Source organism: Talpa europaea (genome assembly GCF_964194135.1).
Source record: "Talpa europaea genome assembly, chromosome: 1".
In the NCBI taxonomy this organism is placed as follows: Eukaryota; Metazoa; Chordata; class Mammalia; order Eulipotyphla; family Talpidae; genus Talpa; species Talpa europaea.
In genome coordinates, this window is record NC_140073.1 from 31,819,456 (window position 1) to 31,843,866 (window position 24,411).

At 43.8% G+C, this 24,411-nt stretch overlaps 1 protein-coding gene across 1 annotated transcript; it reads left to right on the top strand.

Moving 5' to 3' along the window:
• Positions 1-7,228: 7,228 nt before the first annotated feature.
• Positions 7,229-23,885, top strand: E2F8 (E2F transcription factor 8; the record flags this gene model as incomplete). Its single annotated transcript, XM_084237435.1, has 13 exons — positions 7,229-7,303; positions 11,305-11,583; positions 11,951-12,107; positions 14,004-14,318; positions 14,540-14,701; positions 16,277-16,414; positions 17,264-17,314; positions 17,847-18,050; positions 18,363-18,450; positions 18,690-19,221; positions 22,412-22,544; positions 22,955-23,349; positions 23,703-23,885. 13 exons carry the CDS (start codon positions 7,229-7,231, stop codon positions 23,883-23,885), a joined length of 2,712 nt encoding a protein of 903 aa, XP_084093561.1.
• Positions 23,886-24,411: the final 526 nt, after the last annotated feature.

Below are 24,411 nucleotides of genomic sequence, written 5' to 3' on the forward strand. Positions count from 1 at the left end.
AATTGACAGGACTCAGTGACCAATGATGTGCAGAAGAAGGAAAGAGGAGAGGAGGAGGTGACAGCGTTTGCACATGGACAGAAAAGGACGCTTGCTAAGTGACCAAAGACTGCTTCCCAGCACATTATTGGTTGCCCACATTAGCCAAACAACTCTACCAGTAGGAGGCAGCATAGAGCAAAGCGCTGGACTAGGGCTTGAAAGTTGGCCCCTGGTCTGCTACTTGCTATGTGTGTCAAGTTTCAATCTCCCAGATTTTCATTTTCTCATTTGCAAAATAGAGATAAAAACAACCTACTTCTCAGGGATGTGAAGATTAAATGAGATAATATGATGACAATGTAAAGCACCTGCAAATAGAGATCTCCATTGGGAGCTCTTGTAAGTGCTGAGAAGCAACAACAGTGCCCCCACTTAAATACAAAATAATAAGTAATATGCTACACAAAAATTCTCCTGAACAAGATTTATGCAAGTTCTGTTGATTCAGAAGTCCTTTCCAGATCCTGCAGAACCTTGAGCTTACTCTCACTGTGCTAAAGCCCTACGGAAGCTGGTTAGCAAATATTCAGGTCAGAATACAGATAAATCAGCTTACTGTATTGATTTTGAATCAGGAGGGAGAGCACTGAGCAACAATCCCAGATCCTGATGATGGAATTGAACAATAACTTAGGTAAATTTCTCCCATGCTTCATCAAGGACCACACTCGTCTCTCCAGCAAGGCCAGCTTCTACATGCATTTTCCTGATTTCTTGTAGTAAAGGTTGTGGAGAAGATCTCAGGGGTTGTGGACCAGCCAGCTGGTGTATATGGACTTCAAAGTCCTATTGACACAGCTGCACACCACTGGGCCAGCGGGTAGGGGGCAGGCCTGTCTGAAATGCTTTGGCCACACCTTGAGAGCAACAGAACCAACCCATAGGGGCCTACACACCGCCCAGATCTTGGAGTGCTGTTATTTACTCAACAATAATCCAACATGCAAAAGCAAGCTGGTTCTATCAAATAGCCACCGCGGTTTGGAAACTATAGACCTAAATCTTGGCCTGATCCATCTTCTGTCACTGTGTGCTCCGCTCACAGCTGATGTCTTATTACAGGCAAACATGCCCTTCAGCCAAACTGCTGTTAGTTTTCAAAAGTACCCAGAACCCCTACAAGGCAATACTTTAAGAGCCTAGAAAAACAAAGACAACAAACTGTGAAGCAGGAGATTGACCCCACTGTCAGACTTCAAAGCCTGTGCCTTTTCTATTTCCCAAGGATAGCTCAGCTTCAGTCTAGAATCATATAGTCTTGGGAGATTTAAATTGTTGAGTCTGTCATGCCATATCATAGAGAGGACAGCTAGAGCTCAGAGGAGTGACTTGCCTAAGACCACACAGCACAGGACAGCTCTTCCTGTGAATATCAGTAAGCTAGCAAGAGATTTAATATAATAATAGCATGCTTTCTGTTTTCCTTCACTAGTTTCTCTAGCAAGGCCAGATTCTACACACTTCTTCCTGATTTCTTGTAGCAAAGGTTGTAGAGATGACTCCAGGGGCTGAGGACAAGTCAGCTGGTATGTATGGACTCCCAAGTGATGTTTACACAGCTGTACACCACTGCAGGGGCAGGGGAGCAGGACTGTCTGAAATGCTTTTTATGTTTTCAAATATTATTTTTTACATGTTGCCTTAGTTTGTCCCACACCATCAATGGGGACAAACTAAGATTGAAATCTATTTTTTTTTAAAGATTTATTTATTTATGCATACAAGAACTGGGGTATGGGCCAAAGAGGTGGAGGGGTTGAGAGGGTTCACCAGAGACAAAGTGAGGAACAGAATAGGCAGATCTACTGAAATACACTGTTGTGGGGAGAAGTGGGTGAGACAGGAGAGGTCTGCTGTGCCATGTGAGTTAGTTCCCTGGCCAGTGGGGGATCTAATTCATGCTGTGCTGTAGTGGCTTCAGATAGCTTCATAGTGCTACCACTTAACCCCTTGCGCCATCAGGGAGGCCCCAAGATTGAAATCTTTATGCCACAGATCTTACCAGACCCTTTCACAGAGGAGGAAACTGAGGATCACAGGCTTAGGTGGCTTATCCCAGAATACAGGGCCAGTAGGTGCCGCAGCCAGATATATACCCCAGATCTTGTATGCATAAATAAATGAATCTTAAAAAAAAAAAAAAAGATGACTGATGAGAAGGGTCTGTCCTCTAAATCACTAGTTTCTCTAAGAAGCAGCCACATATATGACACAGAAATAACATTGTTATCACAGTGATGCCAAGGGCTCTAAAAAGTCTGGCTAACAAATATCTGTCCCTTGTTTAAAATAAAACAGTATCTATGCATTATTAACTTTAAAACAATTGTAGATTTTTGTCAAATTTGGATTTGTAACAAAGCTTAGCACTATTTCAAAAGCAATGTAGAACTCTGTTTTGTGGGCAGATTCATATGCAATTGCTGCAACTAATTTCCACACTGAAAAATACTGTAAGATTTAGTGAGTATTTACAGTTAAAGCTAAGAGCAATCTATTTCTTTTGGAAAATCTCAAGTATTTTGTCAATGAGATGAATTATGTACATCCTATTCAAGTTCTATACTGTATGACAAACCAATACAGGGAGCAGTAAAACTCTACCATAATATATCTGGGTATTATGGGGTGCATCAGGTCATTTCAAATCCTGAAAACCATGACTTGAAGGGGAAGTCACAAGTTCCAGAGAGTTACAGAAAACCTGTTAGCAGGTGCAGTGAGTTGTTAGGGTGCTTCGTGACTGCCTGTCCTGTACCTCTCTATGCAGTGATGCCCCCTCCCAGCCCAACATGGCTGGCCAAGAGCCTGTTCTGTCTTCCTGTCTCCTGACCCCAAGACAGACAACTGAGAACCCGCAGAGGTCAATAAACCGGCTCATGCTGACTTGTGATCATTCCAAAGGAAACAAGCTGCCCCCAAGGACTCGGAAGCAGCAGTTCGAAAGACTCAGAAAAGCAGAGAGCTTGTCCACATGATGTCTGTCTCTGAAAAAGGAAAAGGGAGAGAGAGAGAGGGTGGTATGTGACAGGTGAATTTTGTCACTGTGATCCAAGGACAACCATGGTGTCGTGTAGCTGGCGACCTGCATGGTCCCGAGACAGAGCAAGTGACTGCACATGTGGGCTGAAAGACGGAAAGCACAGACCATAGCCATGGTCTCTAAGGGAGAAAATACCCATAGGGAAAAAAAATGTTTAAGTACTATAGAGGTAGGACAGAAAAAAGATACTGTTAAATTGATGGGTGGCAGAAAACTCTCACGGGTGGGGGTGGGGGCGGGGGGGGTGGAATAGCTGATGATAAAAGTAATAATAACAATATCAGTTAACACTTTGTTCCTGACACTGTTCTCCTGTTGGGCTGTAAATTCCAAAATGTCAAAGTCTTTGTCTCTTTCACCTGTCTGTATACACCAAGCACCTAGATCAGGACTTGGGGGTATAGTAATCATTAGGGATATTACACGTTAGTGAGTAAACAGATAAAAAAGAAAAAAACAATGTTTAAAAGGGGGGTGGTTGTGAGCTCAGTTTTTCCTAATATTTTTGAGCACCACTTAGCTGCAAGGCATTGAACTTGGCCTTGAAGAGATTAAAAGACAAAGTACCTTCTGAACTCGGTGAGACTCACTCAAGACAGAACCCAGCTCGGCACAGTGGGAAGAGAGATTAGGAAGTCCCTCTCCCTGCCCTCCAAGTGTGCCTGGGTGGTGGTCGGGTATCTGTAACAGAGTTGCTTATACAGGGTTAAGATCAGGGCTGGAAGTGAGGAGTCTGCCTGCAGGGGATCAGCATAGTTACCTTTCACCACCAGACTTCAAGCAAGGGTAGCAAACACTGATCAGGGAGGTTATGGGAGTCCGATACTGACTGGGACTTTTTCATACAATAAATTCTGCCCCCATGTCCAGGAATCTGTATATACACTTTTTTTAATATTCTGAACCTGGAAAAATGGGTTCTCCCAATCCAAGCATAAGTACTAAGGCTACATGATCTTGACAATTTAAGATGTGATGATGCAGTAACACAATGAGGACAGAACTCAGATTAGTTCTATAAAAGAGTCCTGGGTAGCTTGTGTTCTATTATCCCCAAAGCATTTAAAAAATTTAGATGCAGTGATTGCTTTAAAAATGGCAGCAACTGTTGCTGCTGCAGCTGAGTCCAGGGCTGCAAATACCCACTCAGGGCTCATCAGTGAGGCGAGTACCCACAGGAAGTCACAGGAAAGGTGGAAGGGACTTTACACACAGCCTAGCAGCTGCTTTCTGCAGATTCTGAAGCTCCAGCATCATCACAAAACAGCTCCAGGCTCTTCCACCTCCAAAGATCCTTGTCATATCCACCCTTCTTAAAGCCTGGCCAGACTGAGTCCAGGATGATTCATTTTGGGGCAGAGTAACCACTAGCTTTAAGACTGGGGGTGGCGAAGACCTGGGATGGCTGAAATCGTTTGTGAGCAGCTGCAGTCTACCCTAGCACATGGGGATTTGTGCAATTTAAAGCTCTAGACAGCTGTTTTGTGGTGGCTGTGCCAACACGTGCTGCAGAAAAAGCACGACCCACATTGCTCCACTTGGCCGGGAAGCAGAGCTGGTGATAAGGTGATAGAAAGCGCACAGAAAGCATTGTTGGGGTGGGGGGGGGGGATGAAAAGGACCAGGAGCTAACTCTACTCCCTCTTAGGTCTTCATCACCTATTCCTGTCAGCAGGAAGGGTCTGCTCTTTTCAGATCAGGTATGTGAGGCTCTGGTGATGATGAGAAGGGGCACGATTCAGATGCTCAGTGTTACCTCTGAATCTAGACACCTCAAATGAAGCCCATCTTTCCCCTCCTCATCCCTGACATCTTGTATTCATTGTTGAATGCTGAACGTGTTACACAACATCTCAGTTGTTCAAACCGTACGGGTGGTAGTATAGAGTTGAAAAACTGGTCTAACATCAATGAGACAGATTACACAACAAGGTGAAGAAAAACAAATGCATGAATATCCCCTTGAATTATGTAGCTAATAACTGGAAAACGTATTTGATGGAGAAACAACAGATTTCAAATTTGTCCCTCAACCTTCCTTCTTGGTTGTGCAGTAAACATAAATGTCTCTAGTAGTCATATCTTTCTTTCATATTCCTGTTGCATTTCAAATTGACAGACTGTACAGTGTTGAGTGGAGTTTTTTCAGCTTTCTTTTTTTCATTACCTTTACATGAAAGGTTTGTTGATTGAAAACTATATAATTTACCCTTAATATACAGGCTACTTTTCATCACAGTGAGTTGGATTATAATTCACTTTTCAATAAAACATGATTACTGTCATTAACCAAGAATTACACATCCCACTTTTCTGTATTTTGGTAATATTGGGGGTGGGGTTAGATAGTTAAGGGCAGGTCTAAGGTTTCATAGAAATTTTCAGCAGCAGTGAGAAAGGAGATAGGAAGTGCTATCAGGTAGACCTAAATTCTAATCCTGACTCTAGTTAATCTGGATGTCATTTACACCTTTTTGTGCCTGGGTTTTCTTCTCTCTAAAATGGGACACATCCACTCTGTGAAGGGACTAAAGACCCGCACAGGGGAGAACATGATTTTCAGTGCAAAACCCTTAAGAGTAAACAGACTCGGCTTCAAATTCCAGCCCTATCATTTACCCTCAGCCCTTGGGTTACTTAAAAATGCCCCTCTTTGCTTTCCAGGTCATAACCTGTGTTCACCACATGTGCTGAGCATTAAGTGGACTGCTCTTTCTGAAATGTCACCAGAGATGGCTACTGCTTGCTTTATTTGCTTATCATGTACTTGGAGCCTAAACATCTGGGGGCACGAATGGCCCTAGAGCTCATATGCCATCACAGTGGCCACCACCTGAGAACACTAGAGGCAAGCCTCCGTCTTCCAAAGACTGGTTGCTTCGGAAGAATCCCTTTACAGAGGACTCCAGACTGTGAAAACTTAAGGAAGGTTGGGCAGAGCTGAACCGGCAGCTCTTCCTAAGTGCTGGGAGGGCCGGAAGGGGCAGAGAGGAGGAGAGGACAAGGATGGCAGAAACAGAGGCCAAAGTTGGGGCACCACCCTCACACCTTATTTGATGTATTTACCTCTACACCTTGCTCCAGAAAAGTCGTGCAGGGCTCAGCAGGAACCAGTCACTAAGAGCAGTCAATGCTAGGGTCTCCCTGGCCCTTGCTTTATTTTAAACCTGAAAGCTATAGGCGGCAATTCGCTTCTGCAAGGCCGCCGCAAAAGGAAAGCTTTCAAGGTGGAAGCGTGTCCTTGAGCAACACATGCTTGATGTTAATTCTGGCCCCGCGCCTTGGCTCCGGGCGAGGCAAGGACCCCGGCGCTAACGCGCTAAACTTTCGCGGCGGCCACCCTAAGCCCCCTAAGAGCGCGTCCCACCGAGCGAAGAACCATAGCTCGCCACTGGGACCCCCGACCCTTTGGCCGGTCACAGGGGCACGGCACCCCCTGCCTCACTATCACAGAGCCCCGCCCTTGCATCGCGTCCCAGAATATAAGGGTGGTGCTACCAGTCAGTCCTGGTGAGTCATTGACTCGTAAGTATAATCTGGGCCTGGGGAGCATAGCCCTGGGCCTTGCTGGAGCTAGAGACGCGAAATTACCAAAAATTAAATTGGAAAAAAAAAAAGGAGGTAGAGCTCAAACTAAACAGTCGATAGGTGGGAGCCCTGATCTGGGCGCGGTTGGGCAATACCTGCGGTCCCGCAACTCCAGCACGGGTCCCCAAAAAGGGGAAACGCTTTAAGGCAGAGAATAACGGAGCAAACCAACCCGGGCGCAAACAATCCCGGCTGGAGCCAGGCAGCGCTGCGCCCCGGGGCTCGGCTTCCAGGCTGCAGCATGAGGATGCCGGATAGAGCGGGTCCCCAAATTCCACGCTGAAGCTTGGAGACCGATTTTTAAAAAAGGTGGGGGAACGGGAGGAAAGACCACTAGGAGGGAAAAGAGAGGGGCCGGTGGGACGCGAGAGGGAAGACCGCTGAAGCCGGGAACAGGCTTGGCGGGTTTGCAGCGTTCCTGCTCCTCCTCTCACACCTGAGTCTCAGGGATCCGCCAAGACCCCGAGCCCAGGAGTTGGGGAGCACCAGTTAGGGACGCTTCTCCCTCCATCCACCAATTTCTAGAGGCGCGGTGGGCAGGCAGCGCAGTAAGTGATGCAGAAGCGCACGGGAGAACAGTCCCGGCCGGGGTCCAGAAGGCAGGTGAGCGGATCGGGGGCGGAGCAGCAGGTGAGGTGACCCCAGATTGGGGTTCCCGGGGCGCTCGCGTCCCTGCAGGCGTGTCCCGCACGAACCAAACTTCATTCCTCCACCTTTGAGCAAGCAAGGAGAAAAAGGGGGTGCTTGCAAAAAAAAAAAAAAAAAAGGGAAAAAAGTTGCTGAACTTTTCCCCCCATCTCTATCCTGGAGGCGGGAGCCGGGGGCGGCGCCCGACCCTGATTCGCCGCGCGCCCCAGTCTGGAGGCTCGGATTGGCGCGCGGGGTGCAGGGCCGGGGCGAGCGGGCGTGGGGGAGGGGAGCGCCCCTCCCCGCCCGCGGGAGCGCCTCGCGCAGGGAGCGGGTTAATTTCAAATCGGGGGCTTGGCTGCTCCCGGACGGCCACGCTCCCTCTGCCCACCCGCCGGCCCGCCGGTCCCGGCCCCGGGGTTCCCTCTGGCACCCACCTCGGCGCGGCTTAAGGACCCACCGCCCGCCCGACACGCGGGCTGCCCCGGGCCTGAGCGGGGGAGAGGTGCCGAGGAGTTCCCGCTCAGCCCGGTCGACTCCAGCCGTGAGGTGAACTGACAGGTCAGCGGGACGCAGAGGGGCGCGGCGTCGGCCGGCCGGGCGCCCCGAGAGGGCTCGGGCAGGCAGGGGCAGCCGCGGCCGTTTCCCGCCTCTCGCTCCGCCGGGGGCCGTGGAGGGAGGAGCTGAGCTCCCGCGCTGAGGGGTGGGGGGCGGGCGAGGGGGAGGGGCCGGGAGGCCGAGGTTCCGGGCGCGGGTTTGCCCGCGCTCCAGCCCCGCGCTCCTGAGAGGCGGCGCCGGCCACGGTCCGGCTTTCCGCGCCAAATTTTTAAATCGAGGGCGGAAGGTCCGGACCCGCCTCCGGCGCCGCCGACCAATCACAGGCCCGGGCCGCGCTCGCTCATTGGCCGGGAGTCGTTGCCCTGGAGACCACAAGGATGCGGTCCGGGAACTGCCGGGCCGGCGGCGCGCGGACGGGGCCCGGGGGGAGGGGCGGCTGGCCCGGCGGAGGGGGAAGTGCGCGCAGCCTGAGCACCGCGGAGGCCCGGGGCTGGCTGCACCTGGGGGCCTGGCGGGGCCGATGCAGCCGCGCCCGGTGGGATTCCACGTCGTGGCGGGAACCGGCAGCCCGAGTTGCAAGTACACGGCGCTTTGCATCTTGAAAGGAAACTTTAGAAGTTTTAATCGAAAGGCGTTTTTTAAATGGCCAGAGTTTACGTTTGGAGCTAATTTGGAATTAGGACGTTTGGACTGAGTTTGGAAGTTTCCGATCAAGCTGTTTGCCCAGACTTTACTGCTGAGCCTATGCACGTGGGTGTCAGGGGAGACGTTCAGGCATATAGATGCAGACTTTTATCCAGGTACTTGGGAGGGTTGAAGATTAGCTGCAACCTGGGCTGGGCGCTCACTCCTGTGAACAGGTGGGTGCCTGTGCTTGCGACCGTCCATTCGGTGGGGTCCTGGGAGGGACTCGCCTTGTTCGAGGGTGGGAAGGAGTTGTCACGGGAAATTCTGAGGGTTACAGATCGATCTCGTGATCCGTTGGCTGAAGGAATTTACTGGCGTGTGATGGATCTTCGCCCAAAAAGCGATCCCTGGTCGGGAATAAAATGTAAATGTAGTTTGTCCATTTTTGTGAGTCTTTGTTTCAAAGGCTTGTGTTGCTGAAGGGATTTTCAACGAATCTTCTGGTTGTGTTTTTCTTTAACTTTTTCTGTTTCCTTTTTTTCCTCCTAGGATACTAAACTCTTTCATAGAATTGATTGGACTGCTTGAACCGTAGGCTCTTGGGAGGAACTTCAGATTTTTCATTTTCGAAGAAACTCTAAATGAATGAGAAATTTACAGAATGGAGACTGAAAAGGTACCTTTTTAACTTCAATAACTTCAAAACCTTCTCTTTTAACTTCAATATTTATCCGTGTAGTCTAAATGCAATATCATTCTGATTTAACACCATGATGTGTCAGCATTCAATAGCTTCTTAATGCTTTTCCATGTAGAAAGGAGATTTTAATTTTTGAAGAGGGGGAGAATTGCCCAGAGTTAGGTAATCTTGCTAGTTTCTAATAAAAATTTCAAAAAGATAAGCCATGAGGAAGTTATTTTTAAAAACAATAAAATTTGTTAGTTGCATTATAGTATTTCTGAGAATTCTTGAGCAGTAGGAGTTGAGGCAGGGCATTCCACTTGATTTGAAACTGACTTTCTGTTTTAGATAGTTTTCTACCAAGTCAGTAACCTGTTTAACCTAAGGGGCTATGAAACCTTTATTTTTGAGATCAACATTTTGCAAAATTGCAAAAGACTTGTCAGCGAGGATGTCGTGATTGGAGTCCTGTCTACCAATACCTTAAAAAAAGTTGAAATATACAATTTTCCTAAAAGTTTTAGATATTTGGGGCCTCCCCTGGTGGCGCAGGCTATTGAGCACCACGCTTTGAAGCTGTCTGCAGCCTCTGCAGCAATGGTTTGATCTGCTGGCCGGCTGGCCCGCAAGGGTCCCACATGGCGCGGCAGACCTCTCCTGTCTTACCCGCTGCTCCCCTCAGCAGTGTATTTCAGTCAGTCTGCCTGTTCTGTTCCCCACTCTGTCTCTGGTGAATCCTTTCACCCTCCCGCGCATCTGGCCTATACCCCGGTTCTTGTATAAAATAAATAAATAAATCTTTTTAAAAAAATAAATAATTTTTTAAAAGTATTTTAGATATTTGTGCAATAAGAATTACTGCTGCTTCTGATAGTCTGAAGTAAAGGAATGCAGCCTTTAAAAAACTCCATTAAAAAAACTCCATTTTGATGTCGGCACCTCTCAGATACATATCCTTCCTAGGGCTCTCCATTGAATCCATCACATTGACTTCCATGTATGAGCACCATACTTGGATTGAGGACTTCCAGGTTCAAGTCCTGTATGACCTCTCTCAGCCTGGTATCCTCTTTTGCAGAATAAGACTACAGAATTTGGTGAAAATACACATGGAAAGCACTTGATAAATTCTAAGAGGTCACAGACATATAAAACAGTGCCATTAATTTTTGTTCCTGAAGTTACTGAGGGATTAGTAAGTCTCTCTCTTCTTTTACTTATTGCTATTGTAAGCATTTTCTTTCAAATAGATATAGACTGAAAAATGTGTCAAGTCCCCTCTGTCCAAATGTAGATGAGACATAGTTTCTGTTAGTCTTATTTATTAACTTAATTTACCATCTAAAAGCTCACTGGCAGTCCCATAGCTGCCAGGAAATAGCTTTGCGATCTTGAGTAACTAGTTTTGCTTCTCTGTGCCTCATTTTATTCATCTGTAAAGTAAAATATTCAAAGAACTGACTTTCCCTGTCAGAAATCCCGCTCTTAGGCACTCTGGACTTTGCTCCCTGCTGGATTTTGCCAAGTCTGACCACATATATATTAGCCCTCGCCCTTGTCTCCTTGGCTCACTGACTCTTCCGTGTCAATGGTATTTTATTGAACACCCACTGCATGTAACTATTGTACTAGGTAGGTACACAGATCACTGTGTCATGATTTTTGCCATGGAGACATTTGCTTAATATACAATATCATGAGCAAAAAGATGCTCTTAGGGATATGGGATCACTTTAAATTATCAGTCCTGTTAGGGGAAGCTGAATGGAAGGTTTATGGGAACTCTATACTATTCTTCAACTTTTCTTGAAATCCAAAATTATTTCAAAAAAAAGTTAAAAAACTTACAAGTCTTACTCTTTTTTTTAATTCTTGGAACATAAGGTAAATTTAGGTCTGTATTTTGTTGCAAAATTAAAAATGAGAAATTTAGCTCTTAAAATAGACAATAATAAAGTAGTGTCAAGTGATCGTTGGGATACAGTTACTGATTTAGCCAACTTTACAACGTTATCAGACATTAGCAATAATCTTTAGCAGTAGTCTATGCTAACTTCTTGTACAATTTCTAGAGTCAAAAGTTATCTAATAAATCTTTTTTTACAGTGGATTTAATTGTTTACTTGTTTTAAACCAGGAAAATCTCTTTTTTGAGCCTCATAAAAGGGGACTAATGAAGACACCTCTGAAAGAATCCACTGCAGCCAATATAGTGTTGGCGGAGATCCAGCCTGACCTTGGCCCTTTAACCACCCCCACCAAGCCCAAGGAAATTGCCCAGGGAGAACCCTGGACACCAACAGCCAACCTGAAAATGCTCATCAGTGCCGTGAGCCCTGAGATCCGCAACAGAGATCAAAAAAGGGGGTTATTTGACAGCAGAAATGGATTAACTGAGCCTAAAGAGTGTTTGCACGTAGGTTTGCAGAGGACTGGGTGGAGAATGGGGGATTTGGGGACTTGATAGCTATCGCAGAAGTGCCAGCTATATAAAGCATGGCCTCTATGTACTGTTATTAGTCCCCTTTGGTACACGAAGGTTTGGATCCCATGAAATATAGATAGCACTGGAAATTCTGAATCTTTGATCTATTTTTAATCTAGACTTCCCATTTAGATCTGCCAGGCAGTTTATACTGGCTCCCCACCTTTCCCACACACACAAATTTTGCAGCTATTGAAGCTAAGCCCATAATATAAGTGTTTGTCATCAAGTACAGATACCCCTAATAAATCTGTCAAAGTATTTCAGAATAAGATATTATTTACCTTTTCCTTTGTAGGAACATTTATCTGGAGATGAATATGAGAAATCCCAACCAAGTCGAAAAGAGAAAAGTTTAGGATTGTTGTGTCATAAGTTCTTAGCCCGGTATCCTAAGTATCCCAACCCTGCCGTGAATAATGACATCTGTCTTGACGAAGTAGCTGAGGAACTTAGTAAGTATGCAAAAAGCTCACTGTAATGGCTAATAATTAAAACAACCATGCTTATCCAGCCAGGGTTTATAATGACACAAATAAGGCCCCCCCCCAGCCCTATTAATTTAAGAATTATGACATATAGTTTCCAATTTCAGTGACTCAGAACAGCAGCGAACAATCTCAATGGAGATTGCTTCTGACTGCATTTCAAAAGCTGACAAGCTTTATAGAAGGCAACATTGTTATGTAACTTGTTTTATGAACAGCTACAACTTGAACTTCTTTCTTAGCTAAAGGTAGAGACAGTCTGCAGAATGACATCTTCCTAACTTCTGCTGGGATCAGCTTCTGCCAGTGGGAGCAGCACTTTTGTGGCAGCAGCTTCCCAACCTTATTCTGAGAACCTATGGTTTTCTGGGTATTCTGTATTTGGCGACAGTTACTATGTTCCCTTGCCCCTGTGTACTCCTTTCTTTGATAGACTCAAATCTGGTTATAACTAAAAAGGGGTTTGTGGCAAATTTGGCTTACCTTTGGAGTCATGATATTTATTACATAGCTATTACTCTATGAAGGAAGTTTTGACTTAATCGCCTTTATAAGTAACTACTTTATTTCACTTTAAGAATATGCCATTTTGATTCGTCTATTCATATACACTTAATTGTAGCTACATCAGATGTATAGATGTATAGTTGTCTAGCAGAACTCTTGGGGAGTTATTTCCAGGACCCCCAGCATGCAAAAGCCACAAGTGCTCAAGTCCCTTATATAAATTTACATGTAACCTATACATCCTCCCATATACTTTATGCCATCTCTAGATTACTTGTAGAACCTAATACAATGTAAATATTATGTAAATAATTGTTATATTGCGCTGTTTAGGGAATCATGACTAAAAAAAATGCTCTGCACATGTTCAGTACCAACTCAACCATTGTAGGCTTGAATACTCAGTATGAATTTTCAACCTGCTGGTGGTTGAATCTGCAGGTGTGAAACCCATGGAGTCACAGGGCCAGCTGTGTCCTTTAAGTCATCAGGTATCTAGTGATCATCTGCTGTGTGCCAGGCAATGTTGTAGGAGCTTGGGATAGCAGCATGAACAAAAAGGACAAAACCCCTGCTCCCATGGATACTACTTTGTAATGGCAGCAAACGATAACATGTAAAGGGCTTAATAAATAATAATAATGTCTTTTAGGAGGGAGTAATATGTTCTTTAGAATAAAAAGAAGATGCAAAACAGGGTAAAAAGAAATCAGGATTGTTAAGGGTATGTATTGTAATTTTAAATCCAGTGGTCAGGTAAGGTCTCACTGAGAAGGTGACATCTGAGCAAGGACTTGAAAGAGTCACTATGAGACTATTTGGAAAAGGGATTCCAGAAGGAAGAGCACTGCACAAAGGCCTTCAGGCAAGGGTCTATCTGGCAGGTTCCAGGAACAGTAAAAAAATCTCAGCATCTTGTACCTATTCTGTGACACATGTGTATGTGTTGAGCAGTATAGGAGATAGGCTTGAAGTGTGGGATTTAGAATATTAAGGACTTGGTTTTGCTACTATTGACTTTGCCTGAGATAAGCTCCTGAGCTGGTCCTATCCTCTATTTTCTTATCAATTAAGTGAGGATGTTTCATACTAAATATCACAAGTTAGTATGAAAATGTCCTAAAGCTATGTGACACATACTACACTCTCAATAAATGTTACCTTTTTAATTTGTAGTGACATTACTTTTATCCATTGAGAGCAAGACCATGTCTTTCTCATCTTCACACTCTTAACTGAGCATAAGTCATAGAATCAGAACCTGCTAACTAATATATCATGGAAGAAAAAGTTAGTCGATTTTATACACATTACAAAATGGGACCCTAGTAACCTGTGGTTGCTCATTCCTTGCAGATGTTGAGCGTCGCCGCATTTACGACATTGTCAACGTCCTAGAGAGTTTGCACATGGTGAGCCGCCTTGCCAAAAACAGGTACACTTGGCACGGGCGACATAATCTCAACAAAACCCTGGGGACTCTGAAAAGCGTCGGGGAGGAGAACAAGTACGCCGAGCAGATCATGATGATCAAAAAGAAAGAATATGAACAAGAGTTTGACTTCAATAAGAGTTACGCTATAGAGGATCACACCATCAAGTCAAATAATGGCCAAAACGGACACCCAGACATGTGTTTTGTCGAACTCCCTGGAATGGAATTCCGGGCAGGTGAGATGGGATTGAAAAGCAGGGCGGCCCTGTGCCTCTGTTGGACTAGAGGAAGAGTTTCCTTATGGAACACTGCGCTAAACCTCCCGCTGTTGCCTTGAGCATTCAAATGCTACTATTGTCAACTGTATGTCAGGTGGTGGTATTTTTAGCCTAGTTACTTTAGAAGTCATTTGTCCCTTTATGAATTTTAATTCTCTACACCTCATTCTTCTCCAAAGCTTCTGTAAACAGCCGCAAAGACAAGTCTTTAAGAGTGATGAGCCAGAAATTTGTGATGCTGTTTTTGGTGTCAACGCCTCAGATAGTAAGCCTAGAAATTGCTGCCAAGATTTTAATTGGGGAGGACCATGTGGAAGATTTGGATAAAAGCAAATTTAAAAGTAAGTGCCATGACTGTGTTGGACTTTGGGGCCTATTAAACAGTAAAATCTCAGGAAGTGATTTCCAGTTCCATTTGCTATTTAAAGAGATCTTCTCTATGCTTTTGTAGCCTCCCTGCTCCCCAGAAGCCTTGCTCATACTGCTTTAGCTAACTTGTAGGATTCACAGATATTTAGGAAGAATTATGCATACACAGGACGCTTTAGCTTCTAAACAGTTCCTTAAGTTTCCTCAGTTGATACTGTAACATAATACACTCCTGGAATCTCTAGTGTTCCCCACTAGCAATGAATTGCACAGTGGTACTGGCTCCAGCTCTCTACTCTTACCACTGACTCATGTGAGAGTATGAATAACCGCTCTAAAATTGTTCCTGAAATGTCCTGCAGCCATTTTGAAAGAATGGTGTTAGTCAGAACACCTGCTTGACGCTGGGGAAGGACCAACAGTGGGCTCCCAAGGGAGACCTCTGCCCTGGCCACCATAACAGAATTTGGATACCCTATGAAAAGAGTAGACAAGGGGTATGGAAGAAGTATTCAGCACATGGGCAGTGACCTGCTGTATGCCCACCTCCCCTGGGAGCACTAGCAAACCTCCACATAGGACATGATGCTGAACCTCAGGGTGTCTGATAAGGAGGAGCCACCCCAAGCAACAGCAGAGGCTGAGCAGTGCCAGGAGCTGTCACAGTCTCTCCTGTCCCTGTAAAGCTGTGCTAGTCCTGTAGAAGGATATTCAAACATCCCAGGTTGATAGTATCTCTATAAAGACAAAATTAAGTAGAGTAGAGGCAATAATGTTGGCAGTTGGCTTGGGAGATGTGTAGTCTCAGAAAACACACCCTGATACTGCTGATGGGCTGCCTGCTTCTTCTGAGTCACCAGACTGTGCTCAGCTCTCCATTTCACTGGTTAGTCACAGCTGTGGAAACGATTCCAAGAACTGCAGACCTGTAATTTGCTGGATCCACAGGGAATTCAGAACCCTCTATCACGGCTTGATTTGTAATTTTGTGCTGTCAAGCCAGAAGTCAAGGCAGACTTGTTGTAACAGAACTTTCTATATGTTGAGATCTGTGGAATTAGCAAATCTATGCTTTATATGTTATATAAGGACAATAGAAACATTTACATATTCTGTGGGGGTATAGAATTCTCCATGCTTAGGATATTAAATAAATCTTATTGTTATAAACTGTCACCAATAGGAAAGTAATACATTTGTCATTGATGCTTTCTTTCAGTTTGTTCATAAAATTCTTCTGAATCTTCATTAGAACATGCCCAAGAATGGTGACTTTTTATTGAAAATGTGTAATATTTCCCTAGGGTGATTTCATTATGTCATTTTTCCCTTTTTGTAACATGTGCTTTGTCATTTTAAAATTCATTATGTGCAGTGCCTGAGTCTTTTCACTATTTCAAGCTATTTCTTTGTGTTAATTTAAACAGTCTGTCTGACATGGATGGTTAGGATCCTCTTGGAATATACATCAAGTTTTTATGAATCAGAGTTCTTTGATCCTTCATTATTTCATTAAGTGGAATATGTGCTTTTTTTTTTTTTTTCAGCAAAAATTAGGAGATTGTATGATATAGCTAATGTTCTGAGTAGTCTGGATCTTATCAAGAAGGTTCATGTGACAGAGGAAAGGGGGCGAAAACCTGCCTTTAAATGGACAGGCCCAGAAATCAGTCCAAATTCCAGTGGTTTGTATTTGTTTTCTCTCCTTTGCTTCATTATTTTGAATTAATGCATATTTGAAGACAATTCTCCTACCCACGCTACCCTCTCCTACCCACACTTCACTTGGAAAGAACATATACAAGTGGCTGGAAAGACAATTTGAAATGAATGGCAATATGGTACGTCTAGCAGCTGGCTCTGTCAGTGACCCAAGGTCCATAACCGCCTCTCATCAGTGCCTAAGAGACAGAATCTACTTAAAAGGATTTTAAAAAGTTGAAAGGTCACCAACCATAAAATACTTATGTTGTCATATTATGTTATACTCGGTGACTTTAACAGCTTGTGCACATCAGGAATATGGAATGATTTCACTCCAATACTAATATTCTAGTCTCCATCTCAACCCTGGGATTCTGATACTTTACATTCCATCGCAGATCTGCCCATAGAAGTATTAGAAAGTGGCAAGAACATGGGCTACAGAGGCAGAGGAAGACTTAGGTTACAGTCTTAGGTCGGCCTTTTAGCTGTGAGGCCTTAGACTTCTCCAAGACTCAGTTTCCTCACCTGCAAAATGGGGAGAATGATGGTATCTTTGGAAAGTGATTGTGGTTTTGGGTGTAATCTCAGAGAGAGGTCATTGGGTGAGGGGACTTAGAGCACAGGCTCTAAGGCCTGACTGACCGGGCTCACATCCCAGGCCCATGATCTACAAGTTTGAGAACCTTAAGTTAGTAGCTGAATGGGGATAATTTCATGAGAAATTCCTACCTGATGGAGTTGTTGAAAATGTCTTAGTCCGTTCAGACTGCTAGAACAGGATACCATAGAGAGGTAGCTTATAGACATCAGAAGTGTATTTCTCATAGTTCTAGAGGGTGGGAAATCCAAGATCAAGGTGCCAGCAGATTCAGAATCCAATAAATCTGCTGAGTTTCCACTTTCTAGATAGCTCTGAGGGGGTCTCTTGTAAGAACAGTAATCTTATTCAAGAAAGCTCAGCCCTTATGAACCAAGCACCTCCCAAAGGTCCCACCTCCTAATACCATTGCATTATATATTAGGTTTCAATGGAGAAATTTGGGGGATATACAAATATCAGTCCATAGTAGTGATGATTACCATATTTCATCAGATTCAGACTCCACTGATTATATGATGCCCAAATTCTTTAATATCAATAAGAAAGAAAAACCAATACCAAGTATAATTACACTCTTAACACTACTGGTTATAAAATGCAGTAGATTTCATAGATGTTAAGGTGTAGAATATTATCCCAGTATTCATTTAGTAAAATAAACAAGATTTTGTACATAAAGCCCTTAAAACGGTGTCCGTATGCCGTGCTCTGTAACTTTAATTCCTAAAATCATTGTAGAATGACACTTTAAAATCCCCAAATGAAGCTGAACCACCTGTGTGCTAATACACTACCCTATTCTATTTCAGGACTCAGCCCGGTAACTCCATTGGTCCCCACTGATTTGGAAGGGAGGCGGTCTTCAAAAGAAAACTGTGCCAAAAACCTCTTTTCCACACGTGGGAAACCAAACTTTACCCGACACCCATCTCTTATCAAACTGGTGAAGAGCATAGAAAGTGATCGGAGAAAGATAAATTCTGCGCCCAGTAGCCCTATCAAAACCAGCAAAGGTAGGTTTTCAATCATTTCAGGACTCTGCTAGGAAGAATTTCCTTTTTATCTCGTATTTGTTTCACTTGCTTCATCCCAACAGTATTTGTTAGAATTATTTCAATATCTATATACCCAAATCCTCTTGAAGCCTAACTTACATGAATGAAAGGACAAAAATTAATTTGTGCAGTTTATCCTCTAATTGCTGTGGAGTTGGGGGGTGGGGCAGGGTGCATGTTTTCTATTCCTTTGATAGCAACGGTGGTTCATCTGTGATCATTTTATTCTTTTGCTATGACCAAGCTCCCCCTCTGCTTACTATCTTACAGCTGAGAGTTCTCAGAATCCAACACCCTTCCCAAGTAAAATGGCTCAGCTTGCAGCTATTTGCAAAATGCAGCTAGAAGAGCAATCAAGGTAGGTTAGCAACGCTCTTTAGCAATAGAGTAAGTACCTTTACATTGGGTGATGGGATTATTTTATGTAAGGAAAAGCGCTGGCCCTAGAAATTGGTGAGATAATCTTTTCATGACCTCATACATAATCATTACAGAAATACTGCTAGTTCCATAGAAACATGGCTTCGATCTCAAAGCGACAAAACATTTAGAGAAAAATGTGTTTCCTTTGTGTCAAGTTTGAATCTTGTCTTTTAGTGAACCCAGAAAGAAGGTGAAAGTACAGCTGGCAAGATCTGGGCACTGCAAACCAGTGGCCCCTCTGGACACCCCAGTGAATGCTGAGCTGGAGCTGACAGCACCATCCCTCATCCAGCCCCTGGGGGTGGTCCCCCTGATCCCTAGTCCACTGTCATCAGCAGTGCCTGTGATCCTACCTCAGGCCCCTCCGGGCCCATCCTATGCTATCTACTTGCAGCCCGCCCAAGCCCAAACCATCTCGCCGTCCCAAGGCCTGAACCCAACTGTCTGCCTCACACCCCCTTCTAAAGCTATGAGCTCAAAAGACTCCATAGATGGCCCCAGTGAGAAGATCACCAGTGATGCCACAAAGTCCAGTGTATCCATCAGGCCTGGAGGTGTGCTGCCAGGGCCAGAGAGGCAAGGTGCAAAGAACCAAGACAGGGAGCCAGCTGGAGAAAGAAGCTCAAAGAGGGCAAGCATGCTTCAGGACAGTGGCTCGAAAAAGAAATTTAAAGAGGACCTAAAAGGACTTGAAAATGTCTCCACGGTAAGTAGAGCGTTGAAGTATACAAAACTTTAGGAACTCCCCAATTGATTAAAGCGGAATTCAGTGGCTTGTGAAATTTACCAAAGCAAAGAGCAGTCTTTCAGAAGACAAGGACTGTTCCTTACATCCCACAATCCAAACAAGGCCCCAGACAGTTAATCTCCTGAGTGGGATGACAGCAGGGACATTTTTAACCTTTGGAGGAAGGGATTATTTGCTTTCTTTTTAAAGCACTCTAGGTGGTTGTCCTTAAGTCTATTTCTTCATCGTGTACTGCAAACACCTGTCATGAAAGTCTTCAATAATTTACGAGCAGACGTAGCCCTGAATGAATGGACAGATACGTAGGGTTCTTATAACTCTGGCTTTCTGAGTCATTATCTAATGTTTGTTTGATAACTGGCATCTCTCACTTAGGATAAAGTGTTGCCCCAATTTTTATTTTCTACCTAAAATCTAAATGAAAATTTCCATTTTCTAGAAATAGAAAATCAAACATTGGCAAACTGTAAGTATATTTGGTGCATTGATTATAGAAATTTTTCTTAGGGGGCGTTTAGTTCAGGAAGGAATGAACATTTATAGCATGCCTACCCTCATGGCAGACATCAGACATACCATACAATTTTATATATATTATCTAATTTTCCTACCATAGGACAATTCAGTATCACTGAATTAACACCACTAAACATGGAAGCTGAAGTTAATCTCTCATTTTGTCCCTGCTCTTAACTCAAGTTACTTTACCTCACCACATTTAATTTTCTACATCTCCAAAGACTTTTCCACCAATTTTTCCTGATCATCTGCTGGCTGTAAAGCACAGTGCTCAGGATCAAGTCAAGCCCAACACTTGCCCTTGGTAATGGCTGCTTTTGAGAACTTAACCCAGGGCCATATTGCCATTTCTGTGAGGTTAAATGAATTTATTGCATGATGATATTTAAAAGCAGCTTGTCGTCCTTTTGAGGGGCTGTATAAGCTCAGGTTATTATCGTAACTTATTATTACAGCTGCTTTAGAGTTTGTCATATCTTCCATGAGGATGACCTTGTGATAACTGTCTAAAACATCTATTATCTCAGTGTAGTATCATTTTGCATTTAATATACAAGCTAGGGAGAAAATCATAAGCTTTGGCTTGATTCAGTTTTCTGGGAGGTCCATAATCTCTTAGGGCCACTGGATGTGAATTAATAATGGTCTCCTGTTGCTCACTTAGTTATTCAGGATTCGGGTTTTCAGTGAATAGCTTTCCACATTCCCAGCTTCTCTTTTCATCTCTACGACTTCATTTTGACCACTTCTTTTTAGCATAGACTGAGCAGAACAAAGACAATGAAAGATTCATGTGTAGACTCATGGAAACATTTGCTGAGCACTACACTTCTAGGGGTAAAGATAAGATAGTATGCAATTAAACACAGGAGGTAGTGAATGGTACAAACTGTTGTGAAAATAATACAGGAAGATATAACAAGAAAAGGGATAAAAGAACTCTTGTAGGTTAGGTAAGATGATATGCAAGTTGAAATATGTCAAATTCTTTTATCCTGCTAATTTAATAGCTCTAATCTTTCCTTGATAAAGGAATTGGCATTGTAGGTCAAAAGATTTTGTGATGAATGTGGTTTATATAAAATTGAAAAATTATAATTCAAGTACTATAGGTTCCCAGAAGATTTGGAAGAGCTGAACCAGAATAACTTATACCAATGAGAGAAAATGTTTAAAGATAACAACAAAAAACAGCTAGTTGTAAAAATGCCCGAATCTGCTCTTAAAATTCTGTATGCCTGCAAATCTAAGGAACCTGCTTGTAAAGATACAGCACCAAGCATCTGCAAACCAAAAATTCCAAGCTGGTGGTACATTTTTATCACTGCAGACCCTGATTTCAGTGGTTCCCAAGGAAAAGATAGGCTCTCATAGATCAAAGTGTAGACTATTGTTTTGACAGTGGAGACAAGAAAGTTCTGCAGGAAGATAACAGGAGGGGCCCTAGTTTACAAGAGTTGCTTTAGTTTTTGCCAGTCCTGCTCATCATAAGGCTAAAGCAGACTTTTCAGACAATTCAGCCATCCATGGAAGCTCCCCTTTGGTAAAATACAGGTGTCGCCAGGCATGGCGGGGATGTGTATAACCTCACAGTCAGACCTTTTCCATTTGAAATATAAACTTGCCTAAAGCTTTTTGTTCCACAGCATACGAATGAATGAGTTCTCTTTTTTTTGTCTGTGATGCCCAGCCTTGTGGCCTGTATATTATAAGAGTGTTTGCTTAGTATCAGCCGAACCCAAAGTATCATTCCTTTGTTCCAAATAGGGGCCAGCAAACATTTTCTGTAATGGACTAGATAGTAAATATTTTTGGCTTGGTGGGCCATATAGTCTCTGTTGCAACTATTCAATTCTGCCATCGTGACAGAAGAGGAAAGCAGCCACAGACAGGACATAAGTGAGTGGGCATGGCTGTTGCATTACAGCTTTATTGACAAAAGCAGCCAAAAGGCTGCATTTTGAGCTATGTTTTCGCAACCCCCTTTCTCTAAATTGCCTTTCTCACAGTGTTTTCCTTGAAGAGCAGTACTACCAAAAAGTTAGTTGTCAATAATTTGGAAAATAACATGCTGGATGCCCTACTTGGAGATTTGCAATGCTTGCCATTATGAGTCTCAGAAATTCACTTTCTTTTTGTTGACTGAGCATCTTCCAAACATACTTGACCCCAACTGTAGGGTTTAAATCCCATGAAAGTAGGGTCTCTCACTTACTCTGGGAGATACCATCTTACACCTATCAAGAAGAATCAGCTAACAGCCCAGCAGTGCTCTCCAGGTTCCCGCTGCATTAAATTTGGTTCTCACAGTGAGCACCACTTGATGCCCAGAAGTCTCATGGCAGGACTTAGATGCCAGTGAAGGTGCTATCTCTAGGATGCTTCGGAAGACTACAGGTGGTGTTGAAGAAACACATGGTCTGTGTTATTCGGGACAAGTGTTGGAAAGGAAGGGAGGGATATTGTCTTCAAGGAACTGTATAGTTGGCCCACCCGCTGCCCATATCATCAGAGGCTTTGGTTTGATGAGACAAACAACCACCAAGGGATATTAGTCCTTGACAGGGCCCATGGTCATTTTTCTTCCAGTGTTTGTGTGTAAAATAAACCCTTCCTCCTTGTTTTCTAGACCTTGTACCCATCAGGATACCTAATCCCTCTCACCCAGTGCTCATCCCTGGGGGCAGAGTCCATTCTATCTAGTAAAGAAAACTCAGGTACACTTTCCCCAAACCACAGGATCTACAGCTCCCCAATCACAGGTGAGTGTACACAAAACATTATTCAAGTGTGTGTCAGTCTCAAGTTCATTTAAGCTTTGTAAGCCTCTCAGACAAATGCCTGTGCTTTTAAAATATCTCCCGCCCCCGGGCCTCCCCTGTGGCACGGAGGGTTGAGCGCGGCACTGTGAAGCTGTCCGCAGCTTCTGCAGCACCGGTTCAATTCCCGGCCAGACAGGGAGATCCCCACATAGCCAGGCAGACCTCTCCTGTCTCGCCCGCTGCTCCCCTCAGCAGTGTATTTCAGTGAGTCTGCCTGTTCTGTTCCCCGCTCTGTCTCTGGTGAATCCTCTCACCCTCCCGCGCCTCTGGCCTGTACCCCAGTGCTTGTATTAATAAATAAATCTTCATAAATAAATAAAATAAAATATCTCCCCCTCTTTTCTTTCCAGGTGTTATTCCAGTAACATCATCCGAACTTACTGCTGTTAATTTTCCCTCTTTTCATGTAACACCTTTGAAGCTAATGGTCTCACCAACTTCCGTGGCAGCTGTACCTGTCGGGAACAGCCCGGCTCTTGCTTCGAGCCATCCCATTCCCATCCAGAACCCAAGCTCAGCCATTGTAAACTTCACCTTACAGCACTTGGGACTCATCTCCCCCAGTGTGCAGGTGTCCACCAGCCCTGGGCCGGGAACTGTTCCCATGTCTCCAAGAATAGAGACAGTTAGTGTTGCACCAGAGAACACAGGCCCTCATCAAGGAAGGGCCACCAGATATGACTCGCCAATCCTGGGCCAGAACCAACCAAATGGACAATCTGTGGCTGCTTCAGGGGCACAACAGGTGAGACTATTTCCATTTAATTGATTTTTGCCTTGAATTGTGAAATCCCAGGTATGGGTATCACGGGACATGATAGACCTGTCTATCCTTCCAAGGAGATGAAGGCCCATCTTCCTTCCAAGCCCAGGAAGAGTGCCCAAGGAATTCAGAATATTGGGTTTGGGTTACCATGAGCATTTTCTCTCACCTTAACAAAAATAATTGAGACTGGAAAGTTCATTGAGGCCGCTCTAACTGATTTTGGGGTCCCTCCCTCCATGTGGCACAGGCTTCCAGTCCAAGCCTCCAAGCTGCTAAGCATACCTCTCCCTGTGGACTTAACTTCTATTTTCCATTCCTTTCTTTCCCATCAGCCTGTTCCTGTGACACCTAAAGGGTCACAGTTAGTGACCGAAAGCTTCTTCCGTACCCCAGGTGGACCACCAAAGCCAATGGGCTCATCTTGCATGGATTTTGATGGTGCTAATAAGACCCCTGTAGGAACTCTCTTTGTCCCACAGCGAAAACTGGAAGTGTCAACTGAGGATATCCATTAGTTGACAGATTCGCCTTTGTTTAATAGAGAAGATATACTCAGACTGATTAATTTCAAGACAGACACTTGTCTCCTTAAATATACATATATATATGTATATGTAATGTGTATGTATATACATATATATACACACACACGAATATATATTTGAATAAAGCTGAGGTCAACCTTCGATTCTACCAAATAAAAGTGAGATGTTGAACTAAGAAATATTAACTTCTAGAGGGGAAGAATTTATTTCAACTGTGCCTCTATTATTATGCAAAGTAACTGTATTAAAGTTTACTTCCCTTTAAGTGAATAGGTGACAGCATTCTCTTAAACTTTGCACAAAGAAAAAGCTGTGATGTATAATGTGTTGTATTTTTAAATAGGCTATAAGTATATTTTTTGTAATTTCTTTAATCCATTGTTGCTGCAGTATGTCTTTTGTAAAGTGCAACAATTGTCAATCAAGTCTATGGAAAAAATTATTTATAAAATGTATTTTTAATCATAAGTTGTTCAAATTAAAACTTTTCTAAAAT